This window comes from Nelumbo nucifera, chromosome 7 (genome assembly GCF_055504915.1).
Source record: "Nelumbo nucifera cultivar China Antique chromosome 7, China Antique-T2T, whole genome shotgun sequence".
Lineage (NCBI taxonomy): Eukaryota > Viridiplantae > Streptophyta > Magnoliopsida > Proteales > Nelumbonaceae > Nelumbo > Nelumbo nucifera.
The window spans coordinates 59,589,388-59,617,178 of NC_142655.1; the positions used below are offsets into that span (position 1 = coordinate 59,589,388).

Below are 27,791 nucleotides of genomic sequence, written 5' to 3' on the forward strand. Positions count from 1 at the left end.
GAAGTAGGTGTATGGAACTGATGCCATTTTCATGAAAAAAATGGCACTGCCATGATTGAAATTTGTTTTCTGAAAAAATGCTCACTATTTGGTTGGATATTTCCTCCAAAACATTTTCTCAGACCACGCCTTGGAAATTGAGAAAGGTGTGGTATAAGAAAATATCCTTTTTGAATTTATTTTCCTTTTTCTACTGTTGTTAGAACTAATATGTTGATGTGCTGTTAAAAAACACCTCAGTGGGGTCCCAAACCAAAAAAAAAATCCATTTTTTGAGAAAATGGCATACCTATGCAGAAACAACACCAGTTCCAAAACACCGCTGAAGTAACACTTTGCAATCAGCGATCAACCAAGTGAACTGCCATGCATGATTAGAATTTTCCTTGGATAAACAATGTAATTTATGATTGTGATTCAATGATGGTTCCAAAAAAGATGGTCATCCTTATCAATTCGATTAAGCCAAAAGTGGATGGAATCAAAATAAACTTTGATGCTGCATAAACAACAGATGCACCATTGCTTGTGTGGCCAGAAATCATCTTGGCCAAATTTTGGATTTCAAAGCCTATGATATAGGAACCTCGACTATCAATCTTGTTGAAGCGTGGGCGGCTTAGGAATCTCACAATCTCGCTCTCAACTTCAATGGAAAATCCATTATCATTGAAGGCGATTCAAAACTTGTCATTGATTGTCTAAAGAATTAGGTGGACCCTCCATGGAGACTGAGAAGGGCCATTGAAGGTTGCAAGTCTTTGGTTGAGAGGATGGAAGGCGTAGTGGAGCACAGACACACATTTCGGGAAGGGAACCGAGCTACTGATTGGCTTGCTAATTGTGCTCATTCAAATCTTAATTTTGTTTCTTATTTGCCTTTCTGTTTAAAGTGTCTATCTTGTGCTAACATTTGGGGATGGGCTACCCCCATTGTGTGTAGCTCTTTTTTGATCTTTGGTTTATATCAAAAAAAAAAAAAAAGAATTTTCCTTGGATATAGCTTGAATAACCACTAGAGTGTCTCTCTCTCTCTCCACTATTACCTAAGAAATTTCTAAACCCTCCAAGGTGATGTTTGGGAGTGATTATTGTTTTTAAATGGACTTTTTAAATAGGTTCTTATTAAATAAGTAGTTGCTTATGAGTGCTTGGTCAAAAAAAGCACTTCTTTCAAATGGGGAGTAGTGTAAGTATTTTGATAATAGATGGTGGGCCAAGACAAGACAAAAATGCAATAAGTGCTTATAAAAAAGCAATTTTTGCTCCTTTGAAACAAGCTTATTTTGGTGAAAAAGTGTTTATTGGAATTTTTTACAAAACACCTAAATCAGTTTTTTCGAGAGATTTTGGAATCTTTTAAATGGTTTTCTAAATAAACACTTAAAAGAAAGTACCAAGGTTTTAAAAACTGACCTAAAAATGGAACCGCTTTGGGGGTCAGCCGTTCAATCGTCAGGGTCAAATGATTCAACCCGTGACATCATAAAATTAAATAATAAATGTCAATATTTACAAATAATAAAAAATATCATAGAAAAATAAAAAATAGATGAAATGTTAAACAAATATGCAGATTGTATAAATCATCATATCATCATATGAAACATTGAACAAATACAAGAATAAAAATATTTGCAGATAATCATTTTTTTTCTTAACAAGTAAGCATGCACGTGGCAATTCTAGATGATGAAAATGATAGAAATAATATATCCAAAATTTTCTATAAAATTCATGTATTTTTTTTTCACTATTAATTGGGTATCATTAGCAGGCCTACCTATTTGGCTGGACTCTTATTTTTGTAATGTTTTATCTTCTTAGTGTATATTTTTTTTTGTTTATTTAAAAAAAATGTAAGACTTAAAGAGGGGGAATTGAATGAGGTAAAAATTATAGTTCAAACTACATTTTAAACCTCACAATTAAATAGGGATTAAATTAAAAAAATAGGTATTTTAGTCAAAAGAAATTTCACAATTCTATTCATAGTTATAATAGTAGTGTAAATAAGGAGTTATAGATGTGTTCAATTTTTTCTATAATTTTTTTATGCGTGTAAAAATAATATTGTTATTTACACCTTTTTGTTTAATATGTTAAATATATGATATTATACATGTGCCCAAATATTTTTTTGTGAAATTTATGTATTTTGGCGGAGCTAGGGGATGGCATAGGGTAGCCATGCCCCCCCTATGCCTTGAAATTCCCTATAGTAGCCATTTAAATTTCACATATATTTAGCCCCTCCTACCCATGTTTCCTATCTTTTGGCCCCCCTATCCATGTTTATTACGCTTTGGCCCCCACCAATAAAAAATCCTACCTCCGCCCTTGTATTTTTTTTTTGTTTTTATATTTTATTAATTTTTATTATTTAATTATGACATTCAACGTTGATAGATTTGACCCAAAAGTTGAAATAATGATATTTGCCAAATTGGAAAATAATTTCATTTTTTGTTAGTTTTAGATTATGTATTTTATTTTCATCATCAATAAAAATAATTCTTATTTATTACACTTTTTTTAGTTTGATTAATAAAAATATCATAAATGTGCCTATTTTTTCTACATTGTTGTAATTTTCTATATTTATTTCCATTTAAAAATTTTATTTTCTAACTATGACATCATGGATTGGCCAATTTGATTTGGATAATTGAATTGCTTAGTCATCACTTGGATAAAGAATAATTTTGTTATTGAGTAAGTTTTAAAACATATGGGTTTATATTTTTAAAAGTATTGGACATGGATCTAATTAGTAGCATTTATTAGTGAAAAATTAACTTAAATGTGGGATTAAACAAGAGAAAATGGAAGTTAATACCTTACATACAAGAGTTAATGGGGGGATTAAATGAGGTGAAAAGCATTAATTGAAATTACATTTTCAACCTTCATAATTAGAAAGATGGACTAATAACAAATGTGGGCATTTTAGTCAAGAAAAGTTCCACACCCTCATTTCTACTTTGTATAATAGTATAGATTAGAAAACAAAGAAATTCATTAATAAAAGAGAGGGCAAATGGCCAAATACAGCGTGGTGGGTTTTGTTTTCAGGTACATGGATCAGAATCAACTAACAAGCACTCTCTTTAGTCACTACAAGGTAATATATATTTAATATTTTAAGAAAACATACTATAAAGGGTTACAAAATACATATTTGTTCCAAGAAGTCACATCTACCCCACAGAATGCGCCCTAAAAATGTCCCACAGCACATCCCAATCGTGTATTGGGAACATCTTCCAACGGCAAGTATGAGAGATTTCTTAATGCGCGCTGAGATGTCCATGTGGGGTGTTTTGGGGGCACATTCTTTCAGGGGCAGATGTGAACTCTTATTTCAAGTCACATTTGTAGAAGCCAAGAATGCCTACTTGAAGTATATTGCCATTGCAAGAGGTGGTTGTCGTTGGTGAAAGACATAGAGGGAGTTGCAATGATGGTCGGCTTTGCAAGTCCAAGGTCATCGTTGCAAATGGAAATAGCCTGTGCAAGAGACAAGAGGTGTTGCAGGCTGCAATGATGTTGTGATGGTCACTACTGCAAATGACAGTTAGCCAGTTGCCAGTGTAGGAGATAAAGAGTTGATGGAGTCAATGCTTGCAACTGGAAGACCTGGGTTGCTGTTGGTTGCCATTGGAAGCTTTGGACCTCAATTGAGACTTGAGAGTCTTCTAAAGAGAAAACTCAATAAACCCAAAGGGAAGGAAAAGTCTAGAACTATCTATTATCGAATAGAATTATGGGCCTTTTATATTTTTCATTATGTTTTAATTAATTTTTAATGCAACCCATGAATTGTTGCCTAGGTCAAACAATTCGATGGTTCAATTGTCCGGGTCAACAACTTTTTGGCCATTTAATGTTTTTCTTTTAAAATGTGGTTCAAGGCATAACAAGAACCGAGAATATGACTGATTTCCATATTGAATGGTCCGATTGTCTAGGTCAATGCTATTTTTAAAACATTGAAAGAAACACTCCTAAATGTAGGGAAAAGGTGCTAGAGCCTTAGTTTCACAAGTTAAATGCACTAATAACTTAACTATTCAGCCATAACAAAAGTGTGGATCCACACCACCCAAAATCTCATCTACGTTGTAGAACACACCCTTAAGCATTTGACATAGAAGCCATTGCTAGCTGAATCTGTTTTTGTCATTACGCTCACTCCCTTGGATCTATGAAAACTCCTTACCAATTCAACCAACCATATACTTCCATATGTAAGAGGGTGGCTTTACATAAATACACAGTCTAGCCAACCCAAGATTGAACCCTGGTCAGTTCGGTTCATTGTACTAATTAAATTTAAGTGTTGAACGTTCCATCACAATTACAACATTAATATGTGCACAACTAAGGGATGAAATTCTAGAAACCAAAAGTGCATCCGGCTAAGCATATTCTTGAATAAGAATAAACATGTGCTTAATAAGTGAACATTCTAAAAATAAAAATGAATCTAGTTAAGCATAATGAAAATAAACATATGATTTAAATAACTAAAACAAAAGGGTAAATTTCAAAATAACAATTAACAAGAAAATTCTAAAAAGATAAAAATTCAGCACACCCAAAATCTATAAATAGGGGCCCTCATGCCCATTTTGGGGGAACTTGGAACCACTCTTGCTCCATCACATTGAAGTGAGCCCATTTCCTCTCCTCCATCTATATCAGTCTTTTTCCATCTTCCTATGTAGCCATCCACCATTTTCTCCCTCTTATCACTGAAATTCCAACTTTGGTGAACTACATTGGCTTGATCCCTTGCTGAAGGGCATGTAGAGTAGACAGCCCCTCTAGGGGTCCAACCACTTCTTTTCCCTCCCTTTTTTCCCTTCTCGGTTCAATCAACCAAGCCAACTCCTCAGATTTCAAGGTTCAAAACATCATCATTGTCGGCCTTACACCATGAGTTAAGTTTTAGTCAAGTTGATGATTGAGTAGATGTTTATCAACACCTTTTTGATAGCTACTTTACAATTTTACATCCAAATTTCCATATTTTTCTACAACACCATTGCATGTTTAGTAAACATTGAGATATTGAGTTCATCGTGCATATGTTCCATATTTTCATAGTCAATCAACCATTACATCAAGGTTTTCCTTTTGTCGACATCTATTCTCATACTCAACACACCAAGCTAAACCACTCTATGAAACATTACAATGAATAGGGATGGTCCATACTTTCCAACATCTCACCACATAATGGGCAACTTGTGTCTAACTAAGTGAATCTTCTATTAAGCTCTACATTTACTAGAAGCAAACCATGAAAACAACGCTAAAAGAAAATATGGATTCTAGAGTGATGTTTGGTATTGATGATGATTTCTCATTGCCGATTATCTAGAAACCAATGATTTTTGATAAATCATCAAAAATTGTTTATTGGTATCATTTATGCCATGTACGTTGATTTTTGAGAAATCGGTTTTGAGTCTTTTTGGCATTGATTTTCAAGGGCTGATTATTTTTGTATTAGATTATTATTCAATGTTATGTCATCCTCAAAAAATTGGAACCGGTTAAAAATTAGGAAATCACCAGAAAATGTGCTCCTTGAAAAGGGCTGATTTCAATAATCGATTTTTGGTTGATTTCCCAAATATCGACATAATCAGCCAACCAAAGAAGAAAAAAAAATCATTGATTCTTCAAAATCTGATGTGGATCCTATGTGGCGTCAATTTCTAGAAAATCATCATCGATGGCAAACATCACCTAGGTGTTTAGTGTTTGATGGCCCAAAACTTCTTCCAATAAACCTACTTAAAAGCATTGCTAATAGAAGAAGATTGGCCTTCAAGGTATCTCAAATAATGCTTATAACTAGCCTTTGTTGATAGCTGACCATTAGAAGAGTGCCTCCCTACTAATTGATCATCTACTTTATTAATGCAAGTGAGTGGGAAATTTTGTATAATGTCTCTACACTTTTCATCCCCAAAGCCCTCCTTAGCTCCTCTTCTTTCCAACTTTTGCAATTAGCATCAATAAAACTAGCTACATTTCGCCAATCAATGGGCACCTGACAATTGGGCTTCATTGTCTAGTCAGTAAAGCTAGGGATTCAAGGGTCATTAAAAGGCATTAATACCCCAACCGCTTCCCACCATCCAACTTGATCCATTCAACATCTCCTATCTAGTATCAACTAGACTTGTTTATGGGCCGGACTTAGGTTTGGCTTTTGCCAAAATTTGAATGGGACCAGCCCGAAGCCCAAGCTCAAAATAATGAAAAACTAGGCCCAAAGCCCAGCCCATGAACAGGTATGGTATCTATAGGTTAACATACTCCTATAAATTGTTGATTGAGTAGAGGATTTTTGTGAAGCCTAAAAAGATTTTCCATCTAACAAGTATTTAGATTGAAGCATATCTACCTAGAGAGTTGTTTGTAAAGTCAAAAACTGCCAAATAAGTTGCATTATTAGCACTTTGTCTTTCAAGTCTACATCTTACACCCCAACCCTTCTTATGCAACTTCATGAACTTCTAGCTCTTCGAGTAAATATTCTCTTCCCTTTTGGCCCTCCCCACAAGAATTCCCTCTCCTTAATTAGCATTGATTTTTTGGCAGATTTTCTCTAAAAACAAATTGCCATAAAATAGGTGGTGATTGATGACATTGTACTCTTAAGAAGCATTGTTCTACTTGCATAACTAAGAAATTTTCCTTTCCATCATTGAGGCTTGGAGTGATTTGTATATCACCATATGGTCATCTTCCTTGCCCTCCCCTTAACTCTGTAGGAAGAATCCTAAGTATTTCTCATGGCCATTCATTTTCTTAACTCCTAGTGAAGCAAATACCTAATTTTTTGTTTTGTAAGGACTATTCTTACTAACCAACATAATTTGACCTCTTGTCTTGGTCAAGACACAAATTGGTGGAAAATCTTCTTACCTCATTTTGTTTCCTATGGGTCACAATTCCCAAATATAAGGATGTCGTTAACAAACATGAGATGATTTAGTCTACAACTATTTCCACCAAGGGTGATTCTATAGAGTTGATGAAACATCCATGCAAGTCATTAATTGATGTGATACAATGTCCATGCCCAAGATGAAGAGGTAAGGTAATAGGAGACACCCTTGGAGTCCTCTAAAAGGCTTGAAAGATAGACTAAGTGTTATTGAAGACATGCAATGTTCAACTAGAATGCAAAAACCATTTGAGAAGCTTCAAAATTAGAAAACTTTGAGAAAAAATCTCCGGTCCATATATCTTATCATAGTTATTTAATAAATCATTTGAGCAAGTAATCCCCATACCTCCCTAACTTCTTCTTAAGAGAGTAAACAACTTTTGAGGCAACCACTTTATTATCCAAAATTTTCCATCCTGGTACAAACATGTTCTATACTTTTGTAGAGGAGTACTAAGAGTTAGAAAGAGTGCATAACCTAGCCACAATAACTTTTGCAAACACTATAGGCCTCGTTCGTTTGCATCTTTGTGACTTACCAAAGTAAATGTTTTATTGGTAATATTTACCTGTGTAAGTGCATTTACCCATTTTCTTTTAATTTCCAAGATTCCCAAGTAAGTATATAACAACATTTTTATCTATAAAAAGCTAATATAAAAATGGGCAAAGTTATCCCATTATGCTTTATAAAATTTATCCCCAAGTGGGAAAGATACCCACTGAAAGATAGGTACTAGGGAAGTGGAGCTTATTTTACAGTAGGACCCATTAATAAATGCAAAAAGAATATTGTAAAGTTGGTCAATGGGAAAAAGATACCCATTGACCAACTTTACCAAGCTTATTTAACTGTAAACAAAAGAGACTATTAGTAATCTCCATTCAAATAGTTAGATACTATACCTCCCTTGGTTCTTCTGAAGAGAGTGAGGCAACTTCTGAGGTCACCATTCTATTATTTAACACTTGACGTCATGGTACAAACGTGTATTACAAAGCAGGAATAAGAGCTGGCAAGAGAGTACATAACCTGGCCAAAATAATTTTTGCAAACACTTTTGCTAATCTCCATTTGAATGGTGAGATGGATACTGCAATCATATCAATATTAGTTATCATGACTAAATGTTAACTTGGATTTTAGGACCCTCCCAACGTAAAATGTGTTTGACATCAGGAGTGTCCAATGTGTGTGGCTAGAACTTTCTTTGATTTATAAAACACTACCACAATCAATAACATTGCATTGTCTAATACATGAAGGCATATAGATACTAATGACAAGGTAATGAAGTTAGTAATGGGAGTTGCTTTGACTAAACTTGAAGATTTGGCCAATTACTTGCATAGAGAATGACCACCCCGTACTTGGTACGGGGGCTTGTATTTTGGTAATTTTTGTTTGACACCCATTATTTATATTATAAGTTTAATTGACTAAAGCATGTTTCATTTCTAAACAGTAACTCACTCTATAGATCTTACATCATAGAGAACGACACCCTTTTAAATTCATACAATTTCAACTTTTAGAGTGAATAAATACATGTCTAAAAAAAACACTTCCATTCAAGAACGTAAATAACCAATTTTTGATACTCTTTCTTAAAAGAATACAATGCCACTTGTTTGTTTTAAGAGTATAAAGTGTAAAACCAGTAACAAGTATTATATTGAGGTATATAAGGCATTAATTATTAAGTAGTTTAGGTTGAGTTCAGAAACCACCACAAGTGAAACTTCTACAATAGCCAATCTGTTTTTCAATCACCAAATATGTGAAACTCCTGAGTGAGTTTGAGGGTGTAAACATGAAAGTATATAGGAAGGGAGTAAAATTAATGTAAAATCACAACTAGAGGGAGACATTCATATTGAGGGCTAAGGTTATTAAAAGATGAAGAGTAAAAGGGTTTTGTTATATTGTCAATCATTTGACCATGTTAGATAATTTGATCACTTATAATATGAAGTTTGCACTCATTTAAATTATGCATAATTTGACTAAAGATTATATATTTCTTCAAAAAATGCAAGGTAAGATTGTAGAGTAAAATTAGTTATGCCAAGAATTAAAAGAAATTATGGACAAATGTCAAACAAGAGTAATATATTATGACCCGTCCATCTTTTTTCAATATAATTGCACGTGATAAATAACATGTATTGATTAATTTTTTTAGGCCCATGAAAATAATTTCATATGGATTGATCATTATATCCCCAACCATGAAGATGTAATTGATAACGATGATCTGTGACTAAAAACAAGTTTTTTTAGAAATGATTTTAATTATTAAGTGAGGGGCATATATTTGTTAAGTGGTTTAAACTTATTTGACAGATCACAATTATGTATGATCAATGCTTGGTTTAAATGTTTAAGGGTCGGACTATAATACCCAAAAAAAAAAAAAAAACTTTAACCAATCAACCAGCATCATAAAAGTAGTACCCACTAAACAATCGGGTGGATTGCCATAAAAATTCATAGAGGGTTTGATTGGTTAAAAGTCTTTTTTATATATATCATGTATTTTCGGCATCATAGATTTTTTCAATATTAAAGTAGTATTTTTATGGTTGTCATTTACAAAATCGGGAGCACTAATCCAAACACCATACTCATAGTGTGAAGATGATTCCTTTTTAATTTTTTCTCAAAATAAGAAATAGCCAAAGAGAGACTTAGTATGCATTTGGAATCGTGAGCTTTTATTTACTAAACATTTATAATTTATTTGTTTGTAAAATCGGGGAAAGCAATAATGAACCCATTTATTGACACTTAGGTGTCATTAGGCACCGCATCAGCAAAATAGTGAATAAACGCCTATCTATTGAGGGTGCGCACATAAATCAATACTTGCTTTTGCAAGTTTTTATGTATACGAATCCGCATAATGAAGCAAATGCTAAAGTGGCATCTATATAACAACATTTATTCAATAAATGCCCATGATTCCAAACACCGCCTTAAATCTGCCATGAAAATTGGATGTACAAACAATGTGTGCACATGACAGTTGCAACTTTTGTAACGGTTAAGATTGCAGAATAGATCGGGAGCAAAATAAAAAATTGTCATTGTTAGATTTGTGTAATGGGTATCATGCCTTGACCACGCGAGCATGCATATGAGTGAGAAATGAGAAAATCTTTCATTTGTTGTCTGCTTTTTCTTCTCCGCCCTCCCACCTGGCCACCAAGACAAGAGGAGCCAAGGCCATACTTTTTTAAGTGGAATCCTACATCTTTCACTCATTTTAGAATTCATGATTGCAGTTGTTTTTGTTTTCAAAACAAAATCATTCACATTAACCACTATCCCTAAGTTGACCGACTCACTCGTAGGGTCCTTGATAATTCATTTATTTTATTTAGGTAATAAAATCAATTTAAATAGATGTGCTTGTATGTATTGTTTTTCATGAAATTTAATCAGGTATATTTATAATTATGAATCTTCACTTGAGAAAATTCTTTTATCTAAATAGAAGATGAATATATCACTTATCCGGATAAATAATATCTATGAAAAATGTGTTTACTTGTACGATTCATCGTTATTGTTGATTAACGGAAATACTTTTTAACTGACCAACTTACCCTCCCTCTTGGGGCCTAGGTGACTCATCGCATACTCCCTTCATCCAATGTACATACGTACTTCTGAAATGCGGTTGGAATAGAACTTTTTGGCGAGATTATATCTGCACCCACCCCACATATACATCAGTCGGAGATATTTCAAATACACGGTTGAGATGTGCTGTGGGGCGCCTTCTATGGGGTGCAGATATAAATTCGTTTTCCCCAAGCTTTTAAGTCCCGATGCGTGAAGGAATAACATGATGGCCTCTTTTAACACTTTGGAGGCTTTCAATTCAACACAGCTGTCCTGGAAAGATACTGGTGAAGGTGATATACTGCCATGCGTAAGGGCTCGCGCTAAATAAATTGTGGGCCCTTTTATTGGGAGGAATTAGATTCTGAGTTCTGATAGCCGAGTTGGTTCATCTGCTTTCAAGAAATTTTATCAAATTAACATTGCTTATAGGCTTTCCCACCTTCCAAAGCCAAAAGCCACGGTGTGAAAGCCGTTTCAAATGGATACTGGGTTACTTAAACGCTAACATGATGAACAATGATTGCCTCCAAAGCTTTAGTGTCTGAGTTCTTTGTCAAGAAAAGGAACACCATCCAAACGTCAACACAAGTGGAAGCACAGTTGTTACCGTTGTTTTTTAATTTTAATGGTGGGCCATTGTATGAATTCAAAGCACATGAAAATTTTAAAATTGTAGATGGCTTAATTTAAATGGTTTGCCATTATAATAACATTGGGTTAAGGACAGATTGGTCAATACCCCAAGCAGGACTGGCAATGGGCTCCATGTTCTGTCCAAACCCAGCGGCCCAGCCCGGCTTCAAGAGTTAGGCCTATTAGTTTTAAGCCTAACCTAAGAACCTGTTTGGAAGGGCTTCTACAGTGATGGAGCTGCATTGACTGAGCTGTTTCTGATGTTTCAGAGAAGTTAGTTACTTATGATAGTTTCATCAGAAAAATTGATTTTGTGACTCATGGAAGTCTTTTTTTTCAGCTTTCCGGATTTTTACCAAACAAGGCTTGCCGTTTTTTTCAGATTCATTGGCTCTTGTAATTCCAGAATCTGCTGCATGAAAGCCTTCCCAAACAGGCAATAATTAAGAATGACTTTATGAATTATGATATAAGTTAATTCAACCCTCGCCCGGCCTGGCCAGGTCCGGTCCGGTAGTATACATGTTCTACTCTACTACCTTAATACTTTCTTCTTTTTCTTTCTGTAAGGATAATTTGTCATGGGTTTTTGGTCCATTTTCTTAATAATCCATTCATTTTCATAGTTTTTTGTTCATAAAAAATATTACAAATATTACATATAACCGGGTAATGGTCCCATCCTTAGCGTAGGGACAATTTTATAATATAATAATAATCAAGGTTTTTAAAACCGAACCGACCAGTCAGAGATCTGGTTTCCAAAACAACGGTCTGACTGTTTGAATCGAACAGATGATCTATTCTAACAAAAAAATTAAAAAAATAAAAACGACCAAAACCGTTAGACGATTTGAACGATTCAATCACCCGAATCAGTGATTTACTGACCAAATCAACAGTTTTTGGCAAAATAATAATTATGGGATAAAATAGAACCGATTACCTGACCAGTTTCCAGTTTTTCTGGTTCAATCCAGTTTTGAAAACCATGATAATAATGATTAACTGATCATATATACAATGATACAATAATTAATTCATGTAATACCTTATTTAATTTTCAGTTATAAATTGAATGGCAATGAGATAGTTGAAAGTTTTTGTTAGGGAATCAAGTTTAGAATGCGAATGACTTGTAAACATGGCAAGTTTGAAAAATCACACCTTTTTCTGATGAGAAAAGGAAGGATCTGGCCATGTGGGCTAGAGAAAAACCAGCCTGATGGTCTCAGTCTCAGCAGCTCAACTTTATTATATATCTTTATAAAATATATTAATACGGTTGCCTTGACCTCACATCAATACCACAATCACCCCAGATTTTTAGTTCATTTATTTGTATCTCTACCCTCTTTCCCTCTTTCATATGCAAATATCGCTTCAGACCCCTTATAGTCTCTGCTAGGGCTGAAATACCAAAGGAGAACACATGCATGCATTATATAATAATAATAATAACAATAATAATAATAATAATAATAATAATAATAATAATAATAATAATAATAATAATAATAATAATAATAATAATACATTAATTACTAGAATTGTAGAAAGTTTCACGTGCACTATTTGACATAAGTTTTATTAATGAAAATTATAAAAATAGTCCCATCTATCTTGTTTCGAGGGTTTTTTTATTTATGGTCAATTAATGAAAAAATATTCTAAGAAAACAATGAGTCAAGTCTTACTAGTTATGACTCTAAAAGTGTGGGTTTGCTTTGCTTATAAGATAGTAATAGATATATACCAAGAGAGATGGGGAGTGTGCTACTATTTTGGGAGCAAACTTGAAAAAAAAGAAGATAGGAACTTTAGTGTTACTCGAAAAGGCATGAACTAAAGATGGAGAAGGAGAAACATAGCTCAATCCTTAAGCCATTGATTAATAAATCTAATGGACGACCAGTCCCCAACATTTAAGGGGTCCCACTTGGGGGATCATGGAGGTTTTGCAAACTGTATAATGACTTTTTTTTTTTTTTTGAATTCAGCTTTTCAATGAATAAAGGGTCTGAACCTTGGATGGAATTCCCCACCCAGGGATAACAGATATTTAAATTTTCAGGGTTTCTTGGTTTAATTAGAAATAAGATATGGATATGAGAAATGAGGGCTTTGATTGATAATGGACCTTAAGTGGAGTTTGGGGGTATTTATTTGAAAAATAAATGCTTATTGAGCAAGTGCTGATTATTCTATTAAGTATTTATGAGCGTTTAGTAAATAAACACTTATTTCAAACAGGGGTAGTATAGGTATTTTCAAAATAACGTGATGGCCAAAGATATGCCAGAAAGAAACTAAATACTTAAAAATAAGTTCAAATTTGAGCTTCTTATAAGTGTTTATTCCCAGGAATAAGCACTTATTTAGGCTTATTTCCAAAATGCAAATAAGTACTTATTGGTGTGATCCTGACCCAATTTTAATACTCCCAAACTTAGCCTTAGGCACCACAACATACATTTGCTGGGCCTTGGTGGGTTTTCCCTTTCATGTGGTCGAACCGGTTTATTTGTGCAAAGATTAAAAAATTAATTAATTAATTAACACTCATTCAAAAAAATAATTAATAAACATCAGATATTAAACAAAGAAAAAGGGAGCTAATAAAGCGAGGAAAGGAGCGGGTTAAAAATACATAATAAAAATATAAAATCAATAAAGAATAAAAAAGTAGTCTAGAGTCTGATGAGTCTGTGTGTAGAAGACCAGAAGTAGAAGTAGACCAGACCACAATGAATTTGCTTTTCCGCTAACCTTCGCTTAAGTTATATGGATGATGGTCGCATCCACGCTCCATACTCCAACGGTTAAAAACTAACGTCTCTCCCTCTCTTGCTTCTCACCAAACGCACTGGTGTGAATGAAACCTAGATTATCTTTCTTCCTATCTAAGATTTTTCTTCTCCGAAATCTTATATGTGACTGTTCTCGTACTAACGACAGGTTGCGTAGCTCCAACCACAACTTCCCAGAAGGTCAGAATTTTTTCGTTTTTGAATTTTCATATTTTCCGCGTTCTTAGTGAATTCCCGAAAATCCCATCTCTTGTGCGTTCTGGGATTTAACAGAAATCTCTCTTTCTCTCTCTGCCTCTCTCTCCCTCCATCTTGAGTGGTTTGTTTGATCGATTGCTAAATATGGGCAAATGGGTATGAGCTAAATGTGCGGTTTACGGCTCAACTTCCTGAAAAAACTCCTTTGTTTTTCTTAACCAGAGAATTTCCCCTCTGTTTTTGTGCTTATAGATTTATAGGTTGTTGTTCTCCCCACGTATGGTTTCTCAGCCTTGTAGGAGGTCTCTAAATATAGGGAAAGAGAGACAGAGAAGTTGTGGGTGTTTCTGTTTGTCATCCGTCAACCCTTCAACTTCAAAGGCGTGATGCGTCTATTCCTGCCAGACTGGACTGGTTTGCACAAGGAAAGATTGAATTGAAGAGAAGATGGGTTTTGGGTATTTATGTTCTCCACCTCTCCACTCTTGCTTCAATTGGGTCCATTGTAGTCTGGTCGAATTGCCTGGCTAAGAAGATATTGAGCTGAGAAAGAACTGATATTGATAGTTTGGATTCCAATGGCTTCTTCTCACGTTGAGGTTTCTTCATCGCCTTTTGGCTGTGTTCTGAGGGATCACAACCGAAGACGCAGAGACAGAGAAAGAGAAAACAATGCCAGATCCCAAGCAGCTTTCCAGAAGAACCTCAAAGAATTCGTCAACGATCATATCCATACCCGCATTTCCCTCCCTGGTCAAAGAGATTCTGAAGCTGTTTCCAATGAGAACTCTCAGTATCTGGTCGAGAATCGGGATCGTTGGGGCAGAGACAATGAGAGGAACGTGCACAATTTCCGGCGGGCGAGCAGTAGGGAGGATATGAGAGTAGAATCTTCGGCCATGAGACGAAGGCAGTCACGGCTACTTGATCAGTGGGCTGCTCAACAGGCCCGAGAAATGATAACCACGATTGAGAGGCAGAGGTATGAGGCAGAGCTGTTGGCTCTCTCCAATTCACACCCTGTCTCCACAAGGCAATCAGCATTCCTAAGAGAATCCTCTCCTGCTCCATCAGATACTTCTTCCATTGATGTCCCAAATCTGCGGGCTTCTTCCCTTGTTCAAATGTGGAAAGAGTTTGAGGCAGAAGCAAGATCGAGACCCAGGAACCAACCTTGTTGCATAAATTCGATCAGCAGGACCAGCTCCATAATGAGCAGCCATGTTGAGAATGCTTCTTCATATGCGGAAGAACCCTCTATCGTCGGCTCTGAATTTTGTGATTCTGCTGATGAACGATATATTCCTGAGGATTCATACGCGGATTCGGAGTCTGAGCAGGCAGCTCCATGTGATTTACCCTCATCATCACAGGGCCACCATGGAAGAGGAAGCGAGAGGGTTAGAGTGGCAGATATCATAAGAAGGTTAACTTCTGGGAATTGGACCCAGAGTTCAGCCACATACTGGAGCGATGAAAATGATGGGGAGCATTCAAACATCATTGAACCACCACCGCCACCTCATGAACACTCTGCTGCGTCAGAACGAAGAGAACAATTGAGATTTCCATGTGCCAGAAATCGTCCTCGGGTGAGAGGGCGCAAAGCGATTGTTGATCTGCTCATGCATATGGAGCGCGAGAGGCAAAGGGAGCTTACCAGGCTGGTTGAGCGCCGTGCAGTATCAAGGTTCCCACAACGGGGTCGCATTCAGGTGAACAGAACTGAACTGCTTAGGGTCCGTTTCGTTTGATTCGCAGTGGAATTGGAAACGGAATTTAAATTCCTCCGAACTGGAATGATCTATTCCCATTGTCTGTTTGGTTCCGACAGGAATTGGAATTGGAATCAGATGACATGGCATTTCATTCCCAACTCCCAAGTCTCAAGGGAGGGGAGGGAATTGCCATTCCCTCAACCTCAAATGAATGGGAATGGGATTCTAATTCCGTCCAACCAAATAATTGGAATTCTGCCATTCCCTCAACCTCAAATGAATGGGAATGGGATTCTAATTCCGTCCAACCAAATAATTGGAATTCTGCCATTCCCATTCCCATTCAAGACCCTATTCCCGTGAATCAAATGGGCCCTTCCTTCTCTTTTGACAATCGTTTTTCTTCCCTTAGGACATTATATTATAATGACTTCTTGTATGTCACTACATGTTCAGTCATTGCTCAGACTCAGATGCCTACGTGAAGTTGCGGGTCAAGATCAAAGGCATCCAGATCCACCAGCATCTGAACGGAACCAAATGCAGCGGAGAACTCCCATCAGGTTTCTAAGGTACAACTAATGTTATTTTAACTTTTGTTTCAACAGATGAAGTCTTGAAAAGACCACTCAATCTACATTTGGTTTGAGTTCTATTTTGTGTCTGACTAGGATTCTACACATGTTTTGCATACTCTAATTGTTAAATGAATAGGAAAGCAAATTATGTTTATGATAGGAATTAATTATGTTGCAGAATGAACAAACCTCTAGGAAGTAGGAACTATAAAAGATTGACAAGTAGAGAATACAAGGGAAGAAACGCAGAATATAACTCAAAGCAGACGCAAAGATTTACGTGGGTTGGCTTATAGCCTACATCCATGGGCATTAGAGGAGAAGAACTCCACTATATAACAGTAGAAATTATAGTCATAGTGTTTACTACCTTGATACCTCCCTCACCAAAACCATGACTCCCAATACACCCAAACCACCCTTACTCTGTCGAACTATCTCACACAATCCCGCCTTCGTTCTTTTCTTGACTCTCAAGAGACAAGATGGCTTGTGATATGAGAAAGCCCTAACCAGGTTGGCCCCCATTAAATTGGAAGAGAGACACGGGTAAAAAAAAATGGAAAAGTACGGACAGGCCCAATGTAGATTTCTGAATTCCACTGCAAAGCTATATACATTTAAAATGTCAAAAACCCACACTCTATACACCAATGCCCGCTTGTGATTTGGCATCAATTTCGAGCTGGCACCCACTCCAACTATACTTTGGACCCAAAAATTCTGACCCTGGGCTGAACCGTCATTCTCCCAAAAAAAAAAAAAAGAACCCATGGACATGTGACTTGTCAAGCTAGCAAGTCCTTCCTATGAATCATCTAAGCAACTATTAGTCCGTACTGAGCCTCTACCCCTGCACCCCTAGTGTGGCCCAAGCCTGTAACCCACCATTGACCACTATGAAATTTTGCCTTCAGGTTTTTCTCAACTTAATTCAGGTCGGATTAAACTGGAATTCAAAGCACCAACAAAACGGATTACAATCTCAATAAATGAAAAGGATAAAGATCTGAAGAATTGACATTGAAAATTAAGACCAGTATATATAGTACAACAGAAATATGTCTTTTGAGGTACTGATACAGTGAAAGCATTAATAGGGTGTAAATGTTTACACCCTGTTTATATGCAAAATTATTAGTGAAAATGTGCAATGATCTTGTGGTGTAACATTTACAAACTGATTGTGCAAGAGATTTACATCCTCTAGTTCTTCTTTCATGGTAATATGAAGCAGGCGTGCTAGTTTATAAAATTATAAGCTTCCCTAAACAACCTAGGAGTCTTACATGCGGCAAATTATTTTTGAGCTTAAAAGAGTCTTCAACTTCCTCTCACTATGCTCTCTTCATAGAAAAAAATTCTGCCCTAGACACCTTGCCACTTATGCAAAATAACCTATTTTTTTATGAATGCAAAATAACCTAATTTTTATAGGTAAGTTTTAGTAAAAATATAAAATTTGGAATGGTTAATATTATTTGCAAAAGCCACCAATACAAGGTAGGGGGACATGGCCAATATGAACAATTGAATTGAACATTTGGCCCAATCCATTGGGTCCTCTAGTTGTTTCTGACATTCTGTATCTGATGTGGGCACCGGCAGCAGCAACAGTAATTTAGTGCAGCAGCAGCAGTAATTTAGTGTTCTCATCCGATCTTATCTATTCAATATTCTTACCTTATCTGCTTTCAGTAGCAGGGATTAGTAGGAGTCTTATCTATTCAGTGTTCTTATCTTATCAGTTCAGTAGTATGGATTAGTAGGGAGTCTTATCTTATCTTATCAGTTCAGTAGGATAGATTAAGGGAGTCTTATCTTATCTTATCTTATCAGTTCAGTAGGATAGATTAGTAGGGAGTCTTCCTAATTAGCAAGGAGTCTTCGTAAAAGTAGGACTCCTATCTCTTGTAATCTCCTATTTAAGGAGCTGAGAATATTGAATAAAGGATCAAAAATTTCAGTCAAAGAGAAGAGTAAAGGAGAGTTAGGGTGATCTCTTGAACAAATCACCTTTAGGGCAGCAAGATAGGTTCTTCAAGGAAAGGGAGGAACAAGGGAAAACAGGAGGTTTTCCCCGTGGACCGACCCGTGATGAGATCCTATTCGCGGGCCCATAACAGTATCCTACCATCTACAGCTGTTGATAGCAGGATTTTTTTTTCTTAAATAAACGAAAATTCTTTATTATTAACTACCAAAAAAACAAAAAAGAGATACCTGCACAATTTAATTAAGCCATCGGTTTCAATTCCCTTTATGGGACTAAGGTAGATCTGCAACTTGAGTTATAGCATGGACAGCAATTGTAAATAAGCACAATATCTAGTTCTTTTGTATTGATGGATCAATAACTAAAATCAATACCTATGATCCACCCAAAGCTTTCCAGGGCTAAAAATAAGATAAATCATATAAAGAAGCCATCTGACTTGTATTTTCCTCTTAATAATTAAGAAAAATCAGCTACAATCATGGAAAAGAAATTCAACTATGGAATGGTCCCAATTAGGGGTGTCTAATTGTCAGGCCAAGTCCTAAGCTCAAAAATTAGTGGGAACATGAACAAGGTTTATTTGGGAAATATACAGGTTTAATTGAGTACATGGTGGCTCATCATGTTTGGTTCATTAAGCCTTCCAACCTTGGATGATAAATAACAGCAATTTCTGGTTAAATATAGTTCATCCTACCCTTAAGTTCCTTTAAATAGATATTCATGTTCTTCTTGCTATTGAACTTAATGTTATTTTTTACTGGGCAACTTGCACCCGTTAGATTGAATATTAATGGATAAATATAAGTATGTCATTGGAAACCATAGTAACAACTCATATTATTGAATTAGGCTGCACAAGAACCACTCATCACATTCTAGTTTTTTCTACTTTCTGTGATGCAACTTGTACAGGATATATAGGTTATTTGCTTTATATTGAAACAACCTTTTCTTTTGGTTCGTAAGTGACTTAGTAGTACACTTCCACCATTAATATGGGGCCTTTATTGAACCAGGGAAAGATTTAATCCAAGAACTGAGTGGAATGGTGGGGTGCTTGCCAATCAAGGAGATAACTTGAGAAGCTCTAATTCACAGATTCCAAATAACTCATTGGATTCAGAGCATTCTGGTATTTCTAATCATCTCCTGATTGAAGAAATTCATCATCAGGAAGTACCTACAACCAATCAGGAAAGCAGAGCCCTTTTACCAACACCCTCTGTGAGTGTGAATCAACAAGAAGTCGATCAAAGTTCAGAAGCTCCCTGGCAAGAGACAAGCTCAGCAGTAAGCAATCTTGAGCAGCAAGGAAATTTAAAGACAGCAACAACTTCCAATAATTTGGAACAGAATATAGTAATAGAAGAGCCAAACTCTAAAAGAGAGCAAATGGTAGGATCCACTAATGGAACCTGGCTAAATGATACTTCCAATTCATATAGAGATCAGGAAGGTTGCAGACAAGCACGTTGCCAGAAAAACAAATCCCTGTTGTCAACATCATCTAGAAGTGCAGGTCAACAAGAAGAAGCTGATCAAAGTTCAGATGTCACTGGGAACAATGCAAGCTTAGCAGTTAGCAATATTGAACAGAAACAGAGTGTAAAGACAGCAACGATGTCACATGGTTGGGAAGGGAATATAGTAATACAAGAATCAGAAGTTGATGAACACCAGGTTGTAGGATCCGCTGATGAAACCTTGCTAAGTGATCCACCGACGGATGGGGAAAGTGACAGACAAGCAGCGCCATACCAGGAAATACATGAGAATGATTCAGAAAATTTGGAGCTTCAAGATCTTCTTCAAAGGTATTTGAAGTCTCTCTTTCTCTCTCTCTCTCTCTCTCTCTAATGTCTTCATGTTTTTACTGTTCCTTAAAGAATTCTCAAGCAGCTAGTGTTTATTAATTAATGGAAAACAATTTACTATCTCTTGATCACAAATGAGCCCAACATCCTTCTGCTCATTCACCATTTTTGGCAATCTCCACTTCACTTTGTTGATTCTATCGAGGACTAATAACTTAATGTCTTTCCCAACTAGGCCAGGGTAAGTACAAGTGTTAATCAGTTTCAACAGAAATATGCCACAAACATATCATGTTTTGTTACAACTCAGAACCACTAACCAGGCTAAAATTCTGATACATGGATGTAGGATATTTTGGATTAGCACTCACAATTTGAAAATGAAAAATGATGAAAAAGATGGATAACTCACATGAACAACGAGGACACAATCCTTCCTAAGTTCAAGATTTTATTTTCTTGTTAAGATATTACAAATTAAAAGGAAAGGTTTGTTATTAATGATCTACATTAAAATTTTTGAATTCTCCTTAAATTCATTATAAGGTTCGTTACAAGTTCAAAGTATACATTTAAGTCTCTTTTTTCAAAGTCAAAAGCCCAACTTAGACTTAGTAACTATTTGGGCAAAATACCCTTTGTAGTTCTTGCTATGGCTTTCATAGATAAAAAAATATTCTACTGTTTTTTTTGTAGTGATTCATGTATATTTTTTTAATCCATGCAGAAGAAGTGTGACAGGTCTTCTTTCTAGTGATTTCCGGATCACAATGGAACAAATCATCATCTCCCAATTACAAAGGCAAAGGCAAGAAGAGGATGCAGAAGAGGAAGAAGAGAATCACATTGAGCATCAATATCATGAAGAGGGGGGCGCTTTTGATCAAGTGGCATCAACATCATTGCAACTACCTTTACCATCTGCATTGAGATCTAGAATTTGGTATCAAGATCATGAAGCCAGTGGTGATTCTGGCCATATTGCATCTCTGTCATTACAACATCCTCAAGTAACTAGGTCTTACTACCAAGACAGTGCAGAGGGTTCACCATCAACAGTACATCAGTCTCTGGTCAGTTTCCCTTCGGCACCTTAGTAATGAATACTGTGTGAAGGTCCTTACTTTTTAGTTCAATTAAATAATGTTTCTCCCCCCATTGTTATAGGAGATGGAACTCATATTTGATTTAAGAGGGCATATGGAACAGCTCCATCATGAGATGTCAGAACTTCGAAAATCAGTAGAATGTTGCATGAACATGCAACTGAAGTTGCAACACTCCATTAAGAAAGATGTTTCATCTGCAGCATGCCATTCTGGTAATTTGAGCATAAACAAACTTGCCCTGTTCATACATATATTTGTTACACTGAAAATTTCTGGTTTATTATCATTAAATATGTAATCCTAAAATAAAAATTGCAGGTCAAGGAGGGGAAGCAAAACAGTCATCTAATTGGGAAACTATTAGGAAAGGCAGTTGCTGCATCTGCTATGAGATGCAGGTGGACTCACTTTTGTACAGGTACTCGTGAAATAATTGTTGTTCTCCCTGGAACAGAAAAAAGTCCACCTAGCCTTAATATTTTTTATGTCAACTAATATCTTATTCATGTTCATCAGATGTGGGCACATGTGCACCTGTTTCAAGTGTGCTCATGAATTGCAGTGGAGTAGTGGGAGATGTCCTATATGCCGAGCTCCAATTATAGATGTTGTGAGAGCATATCCAGACTTGTAGAGTACTCTCAACTTACCAGTCTGATCCCTGTTTTAGTTTGACATAATTTTAGTTTAATGAAGATCTAATCAGAAAGTGGGCATTGGTTTATTAATTTATTGTAAAGCTGAGTTAACACATAAATGCATGTTTAACACCAACTATTTTAATTGTTGTGTGTACAGTGCAGAATCCTATACTTGTAACAAGTTTTCTCCCTTGAAATGCATATATTATTTGTATATGTTAAGTTTGACAAGAATAAATGAAACTGATCATTTAAAGCAGGCTTTTAGTGGAATATGATTGTTCTTTCCTTATAGCTTTTTAGCTTTCTACTTTTCCTTTCAACTGTAGAGGCAGTAAATCACAAAAAAAGAAGTAAAATAAAAGTAACAATGATAACACAAGCACTTATTGTGTTGGGTAGAATAGATGGATCATGGATGGCATTAAGAATATAACTTTCTCTACTAATATGCAGATGATGAATATTGCTTCCTCATGGGCTCATTTTACTGAGGTTTGTTCATGGGAAAATGCAATATTCTTGGCATTTTGTCAATGCTGGTATATTAAGAAATTACCCATGTCTGCACAAAGGAAACACACATTTAGATGGTAATTTAGTTCTATAATGCTCAAAGCATATTTTGCTTCTACAGGACAATTTTTAAATATGCACCATATCAGCTAAAACCTTGTTTCTACGATTGCAAGCAAAGATTGCTCTGAAAGTTGGAGTTAATTAGACAAGATAATGACTTCATCTGGTGGGAAAAATAAATGGGGATATTGTATGGAGTATAGGTCCTCCCTTTATGTTTAGTCACCCGGTTTCCATTTGTAATTCAGTAACTCGATTATCCTCCATATTCACTAATTACCTTAATTTCCATTATGAGTTAAGATTGTGTTTTCTGTACCTAGGGTCTAATCCCAGTCAATATGGGATGAAGTCATATACTTGAAAATTAATATACACATATCATCAAGAGAATTTTTCTAGTAAAATTAAGTGCATTTCAATGTTGATGTCTGCAATTGGTCCTACAAATTGACAACACATAATATTCATAAGGGTTTGGCTATGATACTGAAAAGACAGGAGGCTGGATTTGATCCTCACACTGCCCTCACAGCCTTTTTGCAGCTGTGCATTTGGGAACATGCTTGTATATTTTTATTCATGGAGAAATATTCCCAATGCACAGTTGCATGGGGCTGTGAGGACCAAATCCGAATTTGAAAGACATAATACTGGGAAAACTTCTAACCAATCAACCGTTATCATGAAGTGGTAATTAATCAAGTGCTTTTTTTTTTTATCAAGGCAAATAGTTTGTTGAAAATACCGTAGATTTTATGTTATAAGAACAAATGGTGATCACACAACCCCACTATATCGACATGCCTGACAATTTATGACCTTGGATCCCTGTTGATGACCTAATCTTTCGAATTAGAGATTTGATATAATAGAATCGAATTCGGATAATTCGAATATCTAATCAATCGAATTTGGATATGACCTGATTCAATTCGATAAATATCTGAATTCAACTGAGTATTTAATTCTTACATATAATATATAAATTTTAAATGTTTTATATAATTTATATATAAAATAATTAAATTATACAAATAATTATATATTTATATACTTTATATAAATAAAATATTTATTTTATATATTTATTAATTACCTAAAACAATTAATTGTTCGAATTCGAATATTAATTTTCAATATCCATCAGATATCGAATCGAATTCAAATATCGGATTTTCTAATCAGATTCAAATTTAGAAATTGCCCGATACGATTCGAATTTGATCTGTTTACACCCCTACCTATACACCATGATTCTTATAGACTAGTTACCCTTTTACCAAAATTCATGAGGGGTTTTGATTGGTCAACGCTATTAGGGTATCATGTATTTCTGAAAATATCATAGATTTTTCCTATTCCTAAAAAGTGAATAATATTGATATTAAGTTTCTATACCATTAAAAAATAGGATCATTTACTAGAACACCCCTATAGTTTCATGGATTTACTTAAATATATTTTATAGTTTTCATTTTACTAAAACACCCCTATAGTTTGCAACCTATTTACTTAATTGACATTTCAATAATAAGTGTTTGTTTTTTCCATCTGAAAATTGTAACATTATAACCTAAATTGAGTGGAAAATATTAAGAGCATGGTCCCATGTTGTTTATTCCAAAAGTACATGTAATACTTCTTCATACAAAAACAAAAAACAAAATTGACCAAATAGAGCCAAATAGAGTGGTTGCTCGTATCTTACTAGGGGCAAAAATGATATTTTCATTTTCTTTTCTATTGAATTTATTCAAATGGACATTAGGGTTAAAGTTGTCAATTTCCACTGTCATCCAATGGAAGATCGATAGTAAACCAATTGCAAACTATAAGGGGTGTTTTACTAAAACAGAAACTATAAGGTGGGAGGTGTTTCCGTAAATGAACATTGGCATTTCCCTCTTCCTTGTAAAAACAGTTTCCACATACATGTTATTTCTGTGCCATTTGGTTTCCAATGGATTCTAGGATAAACAGACATTTATTTGAGAGTCAAGATTGGCTGGAAATAAAATTATGCACATTGGGATGGGGTACCTAAGAGTGAACAAGGCAGGTCTCCATATGCATAAGGTGTGAGTCCCACATGGGCCCGTGTGTACCGAACACTAGTATATTCACTTGTGATAGATAACCCAGTCCTGTATGCATGAATTTGTCTCTAACCAATCGGATTCTTTTATTTGGGTCCTACCTCATCAAGATATCCTAATTAATTCCTAATAAAGCTTTGCAAACGGCGATGAAGATATAATATAAACATGCCAAAAAGGAGGAAACAACCTAGAAAGCAATCACTTGCAACAAAAGGAGCAAGCATACAAACCTTAATTACTTGAGGTATATAATAAGACATACCCCCACCTTGGCCCTTTTTTATGAAAAGTTTATAAAACAAATTCAGAAGCATTTTTTGTATGAAAAGTTAAAAACCAAAGCATCAACAATGGCCTCCATTAAACTGCACAATTATCCAAGCTCGCACAAAAGCCAGAAAAAAAAAAAATCCAACTGCAAAGCCCAATGGCATAGGACAGCAGGCTGAAGATTTCATGGACCAATTTGAGTGTCAGAAATCAAGACTCAAGGCCCAGAAAGTGAGAACTTAGAAGTTAATTTAGCCGGTAGAAGCCCCAGCCCAACGGCACCAACCCGTCCTGAACAACAACTTACTTGCCTTTGATGTCCAGATGGATCAGATGAGGCGGAACCGAGACTATGTGGATTACAGGCTGAGAGCGGATATCCCTGTTTTCAATGGAAACTTGCACATCACATCCAAGACTTTTTTGGATTGGATCATGGAAGTTGAACGATTTGGCGACAGGATGGGTGGAATTTACAGATGGGAATAAGCTAGTGAAACTAGTTGCATTTCCATTGAAGAGTAGGGTCGCAATTTGGTAGGCTCAATCACAAAGAGATCGACAACATGGAGGAAGGCCCCTGTTACACCCATGGCCAAAACTGTTGTAGTTATTTACGGGAAGATTTTTACCAACAGACTATGAATAGTACTTTTTCCTGCTACTATATCAGAACTGTGGGGAAGGTAACTAGTTTGTGTATGATTATACTGCTAAGTTTTCTAGACTTTGTGCTTGCAATAACTTGTTATTAGAAACAGAGAACCTGAAAGTTGCTTGATATCTAGGTTCATTTTGATTCCAACCGTTTGGTTGGGTGGAATTGGGACATGATGAAGGCAGATTTGGCCCTCCACTGATATCATGACACATGGCATCTCAGAATAGCTGGATGACACCCTAACATCACCTACGTGATGATTTGCCTTAGCCAAAATGATGGAGTCCCAATTGGCGACCTACTTGCCTCTGCCACCAACCTAGTGACCTGTCTCCGTCGACGACCTGGTGACCTGCCTTTGCCGCTGACCTGGCGACTTGCCTCCGCCAACCAGGCGACCACGTCTACAACTCGGGCACCCTGACGTACACGGCTAATAGCACCTCGTCCAGGGCCGACCTGTGGTACCTCATCAGTACCGATCGAAGTGACATCGACGTGAGGAGTGACCTCCCTCGAGGGCTTGCCGACCTGATTGAGGTCTAGGTGGCTACCTGCGAGATGTGCTCGCCGACCAACTCTGCATGCATCTCGTCACTCTTGGGTCTCTCGAAAGTCAACTCTCACACCGAATGTTTCAGAGGAAACCGAGTAAGGCGCAAAAATTGGCCTACGTTCACAACTACCTTCGAGGACTTCGAACCAGTTAGGCACGTCTTCCCGGAGATCCCGGACACGGTGCGTGATGCCCATGCCAAACAATGCCTATATAAAGGCCTTACCTCCAACCTCATAAGGTATATGCACAATTTAGCTCTCGTGGCTCTCTATCTCACTTTTAGCTCTCTCAAAAAATCTCCAACTTGCTGATTTAAGCATCGGAGTGCCCACCCCAAGTAAAGCAACTCGGGCACTCTAACACTGTTTCCTTGCAAAATGCCCCAATAAGCTATACAACTTGTCACCATTCAGCTAGGCGTCCGAACCACCTTCCAAGTAGGGATTGTTTAGCTAGGCATCCAAGCCACATTCCAGGTAGGGACTGTTCAGTTAGGCATCCAAGCCACCTTCTAGGTAGAGACTATTCAACTAGGCATCCGAGGCATATTCTAGATAGGGATTGTTCAACTAGGCATCCGAGTCACCTGCCAACCGGGAGTTGCCAAAACACGATCATCAAATTCCATTCCTTGAAATGGCGTTCCCTGTTCCAGGGAATAGCCATTCCCTATTCCCTCCCCCTCTATTGGGAATGAGAATCCATTTCAACTAATTTGGATTCTGATTCCGATTCAAATTTAACCAAACAGGTGGAGGGAGTGGATTATTCCAGTCGGTTTTCAAAGTATTTTGATTATGATTCGGAACCAAATAGACCAAATAGACCCTTTCTGAAACCATCCCTTCTAGAAAAAATGGCCTATAGCCTATAGGTGATCTTCATGGTTAAAGAAGCACACGACCTAGCATTAAAGGCTGAATGGCTACAAAAACAAGGGTAAAATATAAAAATCTTCCCTGAAGTTTCTGACAATCATAAAAACCTCCCTTGAGGTTTCACTTTCATAAAAAGCCTCTCCTATAAAATAGTTTATCAAAAATCTTCCGTTACACCCCTTCCATCTTTGTTCCAGTTACGAAATTATCCTTATAACTTATAAGAGAATCTTTTAATTTAATTTAAAATGGCAGATCTGCCATTCTAAACTTCACTAAACAATTTTATAGAGTAAAGTAAAATTACTTTTTTTCTTCAATCTAACTTCATGATCTTTTTTAATTAAATGCAAAAAATTCTTTTGGAGGGTAGTTTAGTAAATTTTCATGTCAATTGATGGATGAAAAGGGAAAATGGGTATTTTTGAAAAACTAATGCATTAGACCAATAATTTTTATCCACGACAATAAAAAAGGGCATAACTGCAAGTTTTTTCAAGGACAAATTTCTTAAACTATTCCTAAGATTTAGGAAATTGACTAACTATACCCTTACTATTTTAGTATTGTCTTAAAGTACCCTTGTTGTTTCTAACAATTGACTAAATCTTCCTTACCGTTAGTGTCCGTTA

General features: G+C 36.1%; 1 protein-coding gene across 1 annotated transcript; it reads left to right on the forward strand.

The window, feature by feature from the left end:
- Positions 1-14,171: 14,171 nt before the first annotated feature.
- On the forward strand, positions 14,172-22,486 carry LOC104599793 (uncharacterized). Its single transcript, XM_010262507.3, has 7 exons — positions 14,172-15,963; positions 16,423-16,538; positions 19,563-20,360; positions 21,088-21,433; positions 21,528-21,681; positions 21,788-21,887; positions 21,986-22,486. Exons 1-7 carry the CDS (start codon positions 14,827-14,829, stop codon positions 22,101-22,103), a joined length of 2,769 nt encoding a protein of 922 aa, XP_010260809.1. The 5' UTR covers positions 14,172-14,826; the 3' UTR covers positions 22,104-22,486.
- Positions 22,487-27,791: the final 5,305 nt, after the last annotated feature.